Here is a 12,464-nt window from a genome sequence, read left to right as displayed (position 1 = left end):
CCTGGCGGCCACTTCTCTGCTTTCCGTCTCAGTCTCCGTGGATGTGCTCTTCCGGACACTTCCTGTCCTCGTACAATAGGCGGCTCCTGGCATCACCTTGGGCTTTTGCAGCTTCAGGAGAGTGTTTTTGGAGTTCCGCCTTTGGGCAGGATTCCGGTTTAAGCTGCTCCGGCTGGCATGAGGGGACCTCCCCCAGGGCAGAGGTTCCCTCTGAGAGCACCCTGAGGGTCCTCCGTGGGCAGCTTACGATTGGAAGCCCCTGACCCTTGCTTCCCTCTCCCCTGCGTCCACTGAGCCAGTCCCTGGAGCAGGTGGGCTTCATGGAGGCCAGAAGTCTAATGAGGCCACTCAGAAGGCCCTCCAGGGGGCGGCCCAGCCCCCCAGCCCTACCTGAGTTGGAGGATGACGTTTTGCCTTTACAGACTCTGGCCCTAACTCAGCCCGACCTTTCCAGAAGGAGAGGGGTGCGGCCAGACACGCCCTTTGGTCCTTCCTCCCAAGCATGGACACACAGGTTCTGCACCCTTCCGGCCTGGGACAGCAGTTACCTGGCCATCCTGCTGGTTTTCTCAGCCATGGTAAATGGTGGTGGCTGTGCTGTGGCCTCACCCAGAACCTGGGGGCCCGGAGTTGTTTTTTGTAACCTCCAGCGGCCCGACTCAGCCCAAGGACCCTCAGGCTCCCTCCCACCCTTCCTCTCAAGATTCTGGGGTTCCCTGGTTACTCCACCCCAGCTGCAGCCCCAGGCGGAGGCAGGGCACATCCAGGCTTTGGAGACACACTGGGTTCGAGTCCAGACCTCCCCGAGCCTCAGTTTCCCCCCTGTGGAATGGGGGGTGGTCTTCCCTGCCGAGTGAGGTGTTTGAGGTGAAGTGAGCCCAGCTCCTTGTGGTAGGGACCCAGCACAAAGCCACTGTCACAGTTACGATGACCCGGAACTTTCCATGGTGTGAAGTGGGGCTGACGTGGTTGACAAGGACGGACATGCTGTGTCCACTGCTGGGGAGTTTCAGGCAAGGACCAGCCAGGGCAGGCTTCCGGAAGGAGGTGGCCGACATTGGTCTCAGGTGCTGACCTTTCTTGAGGGCCTGCACCAAATCTGGGACTCGGCCTTGCGCTCAGTGTCTGTGGCTGGAACAGCTCATGAGGTCTTGGCCACACCTTCCAGGGCTGTGTCATGGGCTCAGAAATGGCCTGGGCCCTGAGCCTAGCCTAGCACAAGGTCTTCATTGGCCCAGAGGGGCCAGGTGCTGGTGGTGGTGTTAGTGTTGGCCTCTTGGCAGGACATGTGCAAGTGGTCCTCAAATGCTCTAATGCCCCCGGTCCTGGATAATACCTGTTTTGGAGAGACAGGGGGCACAGAGAAAGAGCCCTGCTTCTGGAGCCAGGCAGCCAGCCGGGGCTTTGGTGGGGCTGTCTGCTGCTGTCTGCAGTTTTCTGCAGTCATGTCGTCAGTTTCCTGGTCTGTGCAGTGGGTCTGCTGAGCCCTGCCCCCAAGGGCATGCCGGGAAGCTCACTCACGACCAAGATTGACAGGCCGCTGGCTCACGGTGGGCTTGCAGGGCCCTGTGGCTCTTCCGGACGGGGTACTCCCTCATGGGGGCCGTAGAGTGGGCAGATCCCCGTCCCTGTAGACCTGTGCGGGGCACTGACAGCCTGAGGGTGCGGGGTGGCATCCCTGGCAGGGCCGGCCCGGGGCCCAGCTGCCCGTCATCTTCTTGATGTTTTCCTTTTGTCTGATGCTTCTCTGCTCAATTATTTACCCAGGGAATTTGGGCTTCTTCACTTGTGGTTTTGGCAAGGGCTTCACACAAATGTTTTGCCCTGGTGGTCTCTTAGCCATTTAAGATAAACGGCCAAATCAAACGCAGGCCTTGCCGGGGAGCCCGGGCGAGCTGTAGGGCTGGTGGAGACAGGCAGGCCCCTGGCCCTGCGCTGTGGCTGTCAGACCCGGGGAGGTGTGAAGAGGGGTGCTGGGCGGTGCCAGGGCTTTCTCGGGGAGGAGGTTCAGAGCCGTACCACAGGCCTTGGGGCTTGGGTGCTGCGTGTAGGTGTTGGTTGCTGAGGACTGTGGGCCGGAGGGGGCACCGGCTGGTGGTCCTCTGGGCTGGAGGCTCATCCAGTGCCCAGGCGCTGGGAGGTGGCCTGGAGGTGTCCGAGGCCTGCACCAGCAGCCCATCCTGATGGAGCGAACAGTGGTGGCCTGGAACTTACTGGGTCTTCCAGAGGGGGGTGGCCCAGATTTGGGGAAACAGATCCCCAAATGGAGTCTGCTCCAGAACACTCCAGAAGTCCCTACCTGGGGAGACCTTCCTGGGATCAGGGGCCCCCAACAGCTCCTATCTGTCCCAGCCCCGGCATTAGGCCTCCCTGGGATGGAAGTCTGGTCCCAAGACAGCCCAACCTGGCAGCTGAGGACGTAGGAGCCCCTCAGGCCCCACCCGCTTCCCTGCCCCCTGCCCCCACCCGAGTCCCAGCTGCATCCCCCTTCTCCACCCCTGCCAAGCCCCCCACAGGGGCTGGCACCCTGAGCCTCCCACCCTGGAAGGGCAGCCTGCAGCCCTCTGCCCCGGGCCCCGTTCCACACCCTGAAGCCCTTGCCCAGTCCAGGGTCCGACTGACCAGCCTTTTCTATTGTTTTCTCTCCAGGGCCGTGCAGGCCTGCCCAGCTGCCAGCGATGGCCCCCATAGCTGCTTCCTCCTCCCACCCTCACACATCTGTGATTACTTCACCTCTTCGTGCCCTGGGCGCTCTACCGCCCTGCTTCCCCCTGCCGTGCTGCAGCGCGCGCCCTGTCTCGGGTGACGGGACTCAGGGTGAGGGTCAGACGGAGGCTCCCTTTGGATGCCAGTGTCAGTTGTCAGGTAACCGACGGCCGCGGTGGGGGTGGGCTCCCGGGGATGGGGGGTGTGCCCTGGGCAGGGCTGGCGGCTGCCTCTCCCAGGTGGGCTGGGGCAAGGTGGGGACCCAGGGGAGACGTGCAACTTGCACCCCAGAAGGCACTTTTGGGGAGGTGCCGGGGAAATGGCGAAGGATGTCAGCAGAGCTGTACCCGGGTGCCCTGGTCCCCATTGGTCGGGAGATACCCCCGTGCCTCCACCCATTCTTAGGTCTCACTCCCAGAACGCCTTCCCCCAGCCTCCAAATTTCATCTCTTTGGGCTGTTTAGCTAAAGTTTAATTGGATAACGCTTAACATCTGAGGTTTTCTTCTGCCCTCGCCACTGCCGCCCCCCCCCCCTCCCCAACCCCAACCAGTACCCTCACCCCCAGCTCATGGCTAGGAGAAGATTCTTTGGTTGTCTGTGTACATCCCTGGAGCCGTCCAAAATGCTGAGTTTCTCTTTGCGAGAATGTGTTGCCCATTAACTTTTAGAAAAAAGTTTTCTCTGAAGGAGCCTGTTAGCTTCGGCTCTGGGAGGGAGTGAAACATTGTGGGGTGTGTTGGGGGTGGGGGTAGGGGTAGGGGGCGGGGCTGAGCGCCCAGCTCCGGGTCGGCGTGGCTGCCCATTATACAGATGGGCAGACAACGCAGTGTGGCGACCCGACCTGCTCTCTGTTACATCCCTTCTCCCTCCCCAAGCAAAACCCAAACTCCTGCTCTGGCCTGGGGTCCCTGGAGTCTGCAGGCAGTAACCTCTCATTCCAGCCTCTCCTGACCAGTATCTTTGCGGAGCCTGATGCAAAAAGCACTGAGGCCACGGGAGCCGGGATGCTGACACAGACACCGGTGGTGGCGAATGTCCTGCAGGGGCCGGGAAAGGAGAGGGTGGGTGCCGAGCCGGGGCAGATTCTTTGTGTCCCTGCTTTCTCACCGGGTATGTTGCAGGCTTTCTCTTGACTCGAGTGGTAAAAGGAAAACTGTTTATTGGGCAGGTTTTGCTTTTAATTGAAGCTGTCCCAAGGGATGGTCCCTGTTAGAGCCACAGCTCTGCAGAGGGCCACAGGTGGCCCAGCTCCAGGGTCAAGAGCTCCCCGGGCCTTCCTGCTGGTGGGGTGGCCTGCAGCCTTCAGCACCCCTTGCTGTGACAGATCGTGACATCATAGGTACTGGGCTTGTGTCTTGAACGCACAAAGCAAAGACTGAATCACCTGGGAAGGAGTCCGCACAGCTTACAAAGAAGCCGGCTCCCTGCCCCGGGCTGCCTGGGTGCCCACGGTGATTGGGGCTCCGGTCCCAGCTCCGCAGGTCTGTGCTGTGATCCCTGCTTGCTGAGTGTGGGATGCCTACTCCGTCTGGGTGGCTGCCCTGCTCTAATGGCTTCCTGTGCTGCAGCCCTGCAGCCACTCGGGGGGCCGTACTGTCAAAGATCAGCCTGAGCGTTCATGACTGGACTTGGTTAAGTTCTGTGGTGCGGGCACACGCTCTCCCTGGCAGTGGAGTGCCTGGGGCTTTGCTTAACTTTCCACTTTGCTTAACTTCTGGTTCTGCTTAGAAGCTGTGGTGCTGAGCAGGAGCTGTTACACCCCTGTTTTACAGATGGGGAAACAGAGGCTTGGGGAGGGTGAGGGGCTGGGCCCAGGTTGCAGAACTGGGATTTGTGGTCAGGGTGCCTCCCGACAAGGCCACCCCCCTTCCCGCTGAGCCCCATGTCTCTGCCTACATCCTGGGGATGTTCTCACCCAGTCACTCTCTCAGCCACAGTGCCACCCGCTTCCTTGGAGGGACCGTGAATTGAGGGCCTACTGTGTGCTGCTTTGTGCTAGGCATTTTGTGTGCGTTCTTGAATTTAATGCTCACAGCCACCTTAGGAGGTGGGTTTACTGTCCCCACTTTACAGACGAGAAAATGAGGCTCACCTTCATTTGTTCACTCATTCATTTTTTTTTTTTTTTTGGCCACACTGCGCGTCTTGTGGGATCTTAGTTTCCCAACCAGGGATCGAACCGTGGCCCCCAGCACTGGAAGTGTGGAGTCCTAACCACTGGACCGCCGGGGAACCCCCCATTCATTCATTCTTGTGCAGACCACAGTGCGGTCCATCATGGCAGGTCCCAGCCCTCCTGCAGCTTGCAGTCTGGTGGGCTGGGTGGTGGAGTGGGAATGGGGACCTGTAGGGAGGGGATGGAAGGGCAGAGGTGGGGTTTGATCCTAGGTCGCTCATCCTGCACCTGCTTCACCTTTGGCGTTGGCTCACCTGGCTTAGAGCCTTCTTCGATTTTAGAATTTGATGCCGTGAGGGCTCAGAGCCCGTGAACAGCCCCTATGCTTGCTGGCAGTGCTGGGGAGGGGAGTGAGGTGGGGCTGTGTCTGTTCCTGGGGTCCCTGGGACCTCTCCTCCTGACCTGCTAAGGGGCCGACCCTCAGCTTCCGACGCTCTACCCTGATCGCCGGCACTGATCTTTCATCGATGGGTCTGCGGTAATTAGCCTGCTCCAGGCTGTGCCATCGTATATTCAGATCAGTTTCAGTACCTGAAAATATACTATTCCAGTGGTTTTGGTCCCTTTGTGGCCTCTGTCCCTGGCACTGGGCTGTTTGCTAAAGTGTTTTTAGTGCCTGTTTAATTAGTAGTTTGAATGGAGCCATTAAATTCCCAGTAACCCGTTAGGAAGAAGCAGTCCTCTGTAAAGATGGAAAGGGGCCGCCGTCCTTACTTTGTTCTGTCCCTTTTCAGATCAGGATACACTGAACCTATCTCTTCAAATTAATATGGAAAACTCTGATGTAACTGTGTTTCACACAGGTTAATTGCATGCCTGTGAATGCATTTGAGGTTATTTATAAAAGGATGTGATATTATGGGGGAGAAAACCACACAGGTATGTGTGTTTGTGTACCTTTCGGATGGTCACAGTGGGAAGGAGGGGTCCCCTTTGCTTTTTTTTTTTTTTTTTTTTTTTGCGGTACGCGGACCTCTCACTGCTGTGGCCTCTCCCGTTGCGGAGCACAGGCTCTGGACGCGCAGGCTCAGCGGCCATGGCTCACGGGCCCAGCCGCTCCGCGGCATGTGGGATCTTCCCGGACCGGGGCACAAACCCGCGTCCCCTGCATCGGCAGGCGGACTCTCAACCACTGCGCCACCAGGGGAGCCCCTTTTGCTTTTTGACTCTGTTGAGTTGCGGTGTTCCTGGAAACTGAAATTTCTACCCTGAGAAATTCCACGTAGGAACTTCTCCAAGGTGCCCGGGGAATCAAAAGTCTAAGGTTGTGGTCTTGGCCTTTACTCCACCTGGCCAGTGACCTTGAATAAGTCATTTCCCCTCTCTGGGCCTCAGTTTCCCCTTGTGTAAATATATATATGTATACACACACACACATACACACGTGTGTGTGGTACATATGTAGCATTTAAAAACGAGGCTCCTTGGGCTTCCCTGGTGGTGCAGTGGTTGGGAGTCCGCCTGCCGATGTAGGGGACACGGGTTTGTGCCCCGGTCTGGGAAGATCCCACGTGCCGCGGAGCGGCTGGGCCCGTGAGCCATGGTCGCTGAGCCTGCGCGTCCGGAGCCTGTGCTCTGCAATGGGGGAGGCCACAGCAGTGAGAGGCCCACGTACCGCAACAAAACAAAACAAAACAAAACAAACAAAAAAACGAGGCTCCTCATATTGAGAACATATTGATCAGTGTCGATTACTGAGATGCTAGGGATGCCTGGGCATGGGACTTGGCGGGGGTTCCCAAGGCAGGGGTGGGGTGTTCAGAGAACCACTGGGCTTTGGACCCCTGAACCCTTCCCTATTCTGAGGTTTCTACCATTGGGAGGCAGTCATCAGAGTATCAGACTGCAGGGTGAAGGCTGCTCAGTCCTGTATGGCTCTGTGACCTTGGACAAGTCATTTCCACCCTCTGCCTCAGTTTCCCCACCTGTAAAATGGGGGTCATTGAAGACTTGTTCTGAGGACTGGCTGAGGTCATACATGCCAGGTGCTGAGAACAATGCCTCTTGCTGAGTGAGCCCTCCAGACGAATTTCTGACTCATGCATGAGCAGGATGGATTTCACATCATTATATCATTACCTGCTCGGCTCTGTTTGGAATCAAGCTGGATCCCTAGTTTCCATTCTTAAAGGCATTTAGCCTCTTGGCTGGCTCAGATCATGTACCAGCATTGGGAAGTGGAAAAGGAACTGAGAAACTTCATTGCATATTTAAAAGCCACAAATGGTCATCAGCCATAATGATTAATACATGCGCTTGGTGAAGTTCAAGGTCTTCAGCAAGAACGCACAGGATCCCGGCTCGGGGAAGTGAAGTGTTTGGATTTAATAGAAGGAGTCAGTTGCAGTCATTAGTATATGCTGAAATCACAGGGCAATCTTGTAAAGTTAAATTCAATTTACTTTTCTACTGAAATTGTGCTTGCTGTGTTATTTAACTAGTCTGGGGTGTCTTGGCGTGGGTTAAAGGGCCAATAAAGATAAAAGAATACCTGTAAGTAAATAGTAGGGTTTCACAGTAGAATCTGTCGTTTTCTCCTCTTTAAGTTATATCCCAGTGTTCATTTTGCGTTGTTTTTTATAACCGAATCCTTCCAATGGGATGCCGTAGCTTAGACCACCCTAGCTGTGGAAGCTTGATGCAATTAATACAGTCTGTCTGGAAAGTGGTCTTATTTCTGGAAGTTTTATGTTAATGATATGGTCTGTGCTTTGCACATTTCATACCAGAACAAGAAGCAAGCCGTAGTTTCATTTCGGTCTGGGTTTGATTGACACGGGAGGATCAGTGGGCAGCCGCAGGGCGATGTGGCCCAAGATGGCAACGCTCTCCAGGCCCCTGCTGGTGCATATGCCTCCAGTCTGGGGCAGGGGGTGCAGAGGCGCTCCGGTGGGGCGTGGGGGCCTCCATGGAGACCTTGGAGGGAGGGGTGAGTACGGGGTGAAGAAGAGAAGTGAGTGTGGGTGGACAGAAGCACTCTTTTGGGGAAGGTTCCAGACACTCCCTTGCCTTTCTTCTGATTCTGCAAAGTCCCATTCCTTGTGGGGTCTTTCTGGGCTCACCAGGTCCCAGGGGCCATGGTGGTTGGATCGCTGTGGAGGAAGGGCTTTCAGGGGAGTTATTAAAAATTTAAAGAGTCGTCTGTACGCCCTGCGCCGGTGTCTGCATCGTGCAAGGGGCTGTTGGTCCAGCTTATCAGTGCTTCCTGGAGTCTGCTCTGGTGTCTGCTGGCTTCTTGGGATCACACTGCTGCAGAGGCTGCCCTTGACCACCTGCCTTTAGAACCCAGGCACCTCCTTCAGTAATTGGAGGAAGTGCCGGGAGAGGCCATGGAGAGCTGCAAGGCTCCCGGGACGGAGGGTGGCAGGGCTTGGGTGGACTCCAGAAAAGTCCCCTGTCCGCCAGAGCTGCAGACTCACATCTCCTCCAGCACCACCGGGCGCCAGACGGGGATTGGGGGCCAGAAGGAGTGCGATGCTGCCTAGTGGGGGGCAGGGGCACCTACCCGCATGACTGTCCTTAGATAAAAGGGGGGTCCCAGCAACATCCCGGAGCGGAGACTGGTGCAGCCTCACCAGATTTCGTTTCCCTCTCCAAGCCGGCCCTTCAGACGTTCTGAAGGCAGAGCTAAATCAAAGAGTTCTGTTCAAATCCGCACAAGATGTTGCTGTTTTTCTGCTCTGACAGGAGAGGCCTTTGGAAGTGCAGTTTCTTTCTTTCTTTCTTTCTTTTACAGCCGTCTTAAAAAGGAGTTTGGCTGTTTAGCACAGCTGGTGCTCATTACATTATGCACTGGCAATAAAATAGCATGTGTAATTAATTTTTAATGCAGCGCTGGGTGCAGCGCTTTAAAGCAGTTAGTGGATGTGAAGAAGCAGCACTGGCCACCGACATCAGAGATCTCAGAGCAAGGCGGCCACGTTCTGCAGCTTGAAAGGGAATCTGAAAGGGGCAGAGGAGGCTGTGCGCCCTCTGCTTGGATGGAATGGTCCAGAAATGGGCCCGCCTCTGGTGACCTGAAGGCTTGAGTTAATTTTAAACGATCTAGGATCAGGGGTCCCGAGAGATCATCTCACCCAACCCCTTCATTGTCTAGATGGGGACACCGAGGCAGAGAGTGGGGAAGAGACCACAAGATGTGTGGGGCAGAGCCGGCTTGGACCGAGTCCCCCGGGCTCTGCCCACTAGGCTATACTGCCTCTCTTGAGTTCATATTGAAAACTGGAGAAGGAAATTCATCGTCTAGCTGAAGCCATGTGAAACGTGCAGTTAGATTTGGCAACGGAGAGAAATTTTGCTTTGGGGAGCCCTGTACCTAGCCTCTCGGGCCCCCAGTTTTGCCATCTGCAGTGGGGACCTGCCTCTGTGCGTCCCAGGTTTGAGACATTCTGTGGTTGTGCTTTGATCGCTGGCAGCTCCATCTCTTCTTGGGCATCTCTTCTGTGGCATGGATTTATGCTTGAACTTAAATGCCATAGTGGACACATATTGGCGGAAGAGCTGCAGGCATTGCGGGAAGCTCCAGAGATGGGACCGTGCTTAATCCTTGTTCTCAAGGTGCATGGGTGTCAATATGTGACCCTGGGCCAGCTGCTTTCTTTCTCCAAGCCTCAGTTTCCCCTTCTGGGAAATGGGGACACTAGAAGTATCCACTCTTGATCCCTGCCTTGGAGGGTCCCCTGATGGGCTTCCACTCTGGAGTGGCCACTGCTGATCACCAGCACGTGGGGAAGCAGAGGCAAAGGGAAGTGTGGGGGGCAGGAAGGAGAAGGCTGGGCTGTCGAAAAGCCTTGGGTACCCCGTACCTCGATGATGACTTGGTTGCCATCTGTTTGAAAGTCCTGCCTGGGAGGTTTTCTTAGCATGAATGAAAGAGGAGGACGGCCCACCGCCATCACTGCTCCTAAGACTTGCCGCTGTGTCTAAAGGGCCTGCTAGTTCCCAGCACTGTCCTGGGCACTTTGCATACCTCACTCAGTCACCCGTCGTCATAACACCTGTAAGGAAAGGCAGCTCCATCCTTTTGCTCATGAGGATACTGGAGCTCAGAGAGGCCAAGCAATGCCCCGGGGGTCACACAGCACACAAACAGCAGAACTGAGATCGGAACTCAGGTCTGGCCAGCTGTGAAGTCGTGTTCTCGGCTCTCCCTTCCGGCTTCACGTTGGGCTGCTTGGTGGCTCACACGTGGGCAACAGAAAAGCAGCTCACCCGTGAGAGACAAGACCACATTCGGACACGATCCTGGGAGAGTCCCCTGCGTCTTCCTTCCTTCACCGATCATGCTGGTGCCTGATCTGGGCTGGGCTCCAGGGATCCAGGAATGAGCTCCCTGGGGTCTCTGCCCTAGAGGAGCTCACGGCAGTGGGGGAGCAGAGTGCGAGAAACACGCTCCGTGATGCCTTTCTCTGCTTAAAGGAAGTTAAACAACTGGGCTTGTGGGAGCTGGGAGGGCCCCCGAGGACCACTGGGATTTTCCTGATGGAGAAGGTGAGGCTGGCGGAGGGGACAGGCTTCTTCCAAGGCGTGGGTCAGTGACAGATGTGGGTGTGGGTACCTGCCAGGAGGGGTCCTGCTGACCCAGTGAGCCTTCTGTAGCCCCGGCTGGCCCCTTAGGGGTCTGAGTTGTTAGTGACTTGCGGGGACACAGAGTGTTTCTGGACCCTCAGACCACCAGAGGGAAGTTGTGACATTGATGAAGAGGCCTGGAGCATGGGAAAAGCTTTTCTCATCAAATCAACCTCAGATTCCTTCACACACCAGGTTGACTTATATCCCTATTTTGGTCTTCCCAGTGCTTGGGCTGGCCGAGCCCTCTAGGTGCTGGTGGATGACAAAGACCCAGAAAAGGTGTGTTCATGTTTGTGAGAGCAAGCTGAAGAAATACAGGGCATGCTGTTCCCATCTCATTTTCATACACAGTTCCCTAGAAGCAATTTCTCCTCCTTCAGGAGAAACCAACTTTTCATCGTCCTTACAGCTGGAGGTGTTCCTTGTTGCTTTTTTGGTGGGAGGAACAAGATGTACTTGACTTTTCAAACCCCAGGGCCGGTCAGGGCAGAGGGGCTGCGTACTGTGCATATTTCACAATCAAACCCAAATAGTCTAAACCATGAAATACAGTTTATCCAAACATAATCAAGGCTGGCCAATTTAATCCAAAAAGCGATGGGAAGACGCCCTTGGCGGGCAGGGGTCCCGCTGTGTGGGGTTTAGCTGCTCGGAGCTGCCCGGCGTTATACCTGCGGGGAATTATAGCCTGCCCCTCACTCCCACCCCCTCCTTGGGTGTTAGTTAATAATAACCGAGAGCCCGGGGTGGGGGTGGGGTGTGGGTGTGACGACGGTGTGTGGTCAGGGTGGGTGATGCATCCACCGTGATTTCCTCTCCCATCAGCGTCCTTACACTTAGCAGGGGGCCACCGGGTCATGGCCCGGTCATCATTTTTGTGTCCCCACTGGGCATCAGGCTCTCTGCAGGGGCCTTCCCACACGTGTAAGCTTCTCCCTTAGGAAGGCAACCTATTCTGTAGTTCACAGGTGACGAGACTGTGACCAGAGAGGTGATGCGACTTGCCCGAAGTTGCACAGCTGGTAGACGGCAGAGGTGGGATTTGAACCCGGGTCTCCTTGGGTCTGGGAACCACAGCCTGCTCCTTTTCTTGCTTTCTGGCTCCCAGACCGCCCACCTGCTGGCCTTGTACCTGGCAGGTGTGAGGGAGAGGAGCAGGTTATGAATCACAGAGCAGCTCGGGGTGATAAGAATGCCTGTGTTTTATGATTTCAGCGGAAGGGATCAGAGGTCTCCGGACTTCTCCAGGGAGGTTAATGCAAAAACGGAGTCACCACCTGCAGAGACAGGGGCAGTTGGAGTCTTTCCATAAGTCCAGACATTTTTAATGATTGCCTTTGTTCGTAAGAGGTGAGGAGTGGCTGGCGGGACCAGGCCCCCGGGTGCCTGAGTCGCCCTTGGAGCTGTATGTGAGCAGCGCTGACGCAGGCGCCCTCGTCTTGAATTTCCTTGTGCTTTATTAACCAGCGCCTTGTTTTATTCTTGCTTTACTAGTAAAGGGAACCACTGCTTGAGGGCCCACTGTGTGCACGGGCTGCATACGATCATCTGCACCAATTCTTTCTCGTTTTTTTTTTTTTTTTTTTTTTTGCGGTACGCGGGCCTCTCACTGCCGCGGCCCCTCCCGTTGCGGAGCACAGGCTCCGGACGCGCAGGCTCAGCGGCCATGGCTCACGGGCGCAGCCGCTCCGCGGCACGTGGGATCTTCCCGGACCGGGGCACGAACTCTCGCCCCCTGCATCGGCAGGCGGACTCTCAACCACTGCGCCACCAGGGAAGCCCTCTCGCAACGGTTTGAGCCTATGTGTGCTGGAATTTTTTTTTTTTTTAATCTTGGTAAACTCTGCAAAACATGAAATGTACCATTTTAACCCTTTTTAGTCAAGTCGCATTAAGTACAGTCACATTGTCCTGCTACCATCACCACCATCCATCACCAGCACTTTTTTGTCATCACAAATGGAAGCTCTGTCCCCATTAAACACTCATCCCCCCCCCCCCCCCCGCAA

At 55.9% G+C, this 12,464-nt stretch overlaps 1 protein-coding gene across 5 annotated transcripts in view; it reads left to right on the top strand.

Moving 5' to 3' along the window:
- Window positions 1–12,464, top strand: part of BCL11B (BAF chromatin remodeling complex subunit BCL11B) — a 94,869-nt gene that overhangs the window by 37,961 nt on the left and 44,444 nt on the right. For 3 of the 5 annotated variants that reach the window (XM_029237909.1, XM_029237908.1, XM_029237910.1), the window contains one exon: window positions 2,650–2,865. The exons of the other annotated variants lie outside the window; for them this stretch is intronic. In XM_029237909.1, the coding sequence (XP_029093742.1) occupies window positions 2,650–2,865 (216 nt within the window). The remainder of the gene's footprint in view (window positions 1–2,649; window positions 2,866–12,464) is intronic. 5 annotated transcript variants of the gene reach the window in all.

This window comes from Monodon monoceros, unplaced genomic scaffold (assembly GCF_005190385.1).
Source record: "Monodon monoceros isolate NGI ecotype Baffin Bay Population unplaced genomic scaffold, NGI_Narwhal_1 Super_Scaffold_21, whole genome shotgun sequence".
Lineage (NCBI taxonomy): Eukaryota > Metazoa > Chordata > Mammalia > Artiodactyla > Monodontidae > Monodon > Monodon monoceros.
Note: the sequence above shows the minus strand (reverse complement) of the source record. Positions and strands in the feature narration are given on the sequence as shown.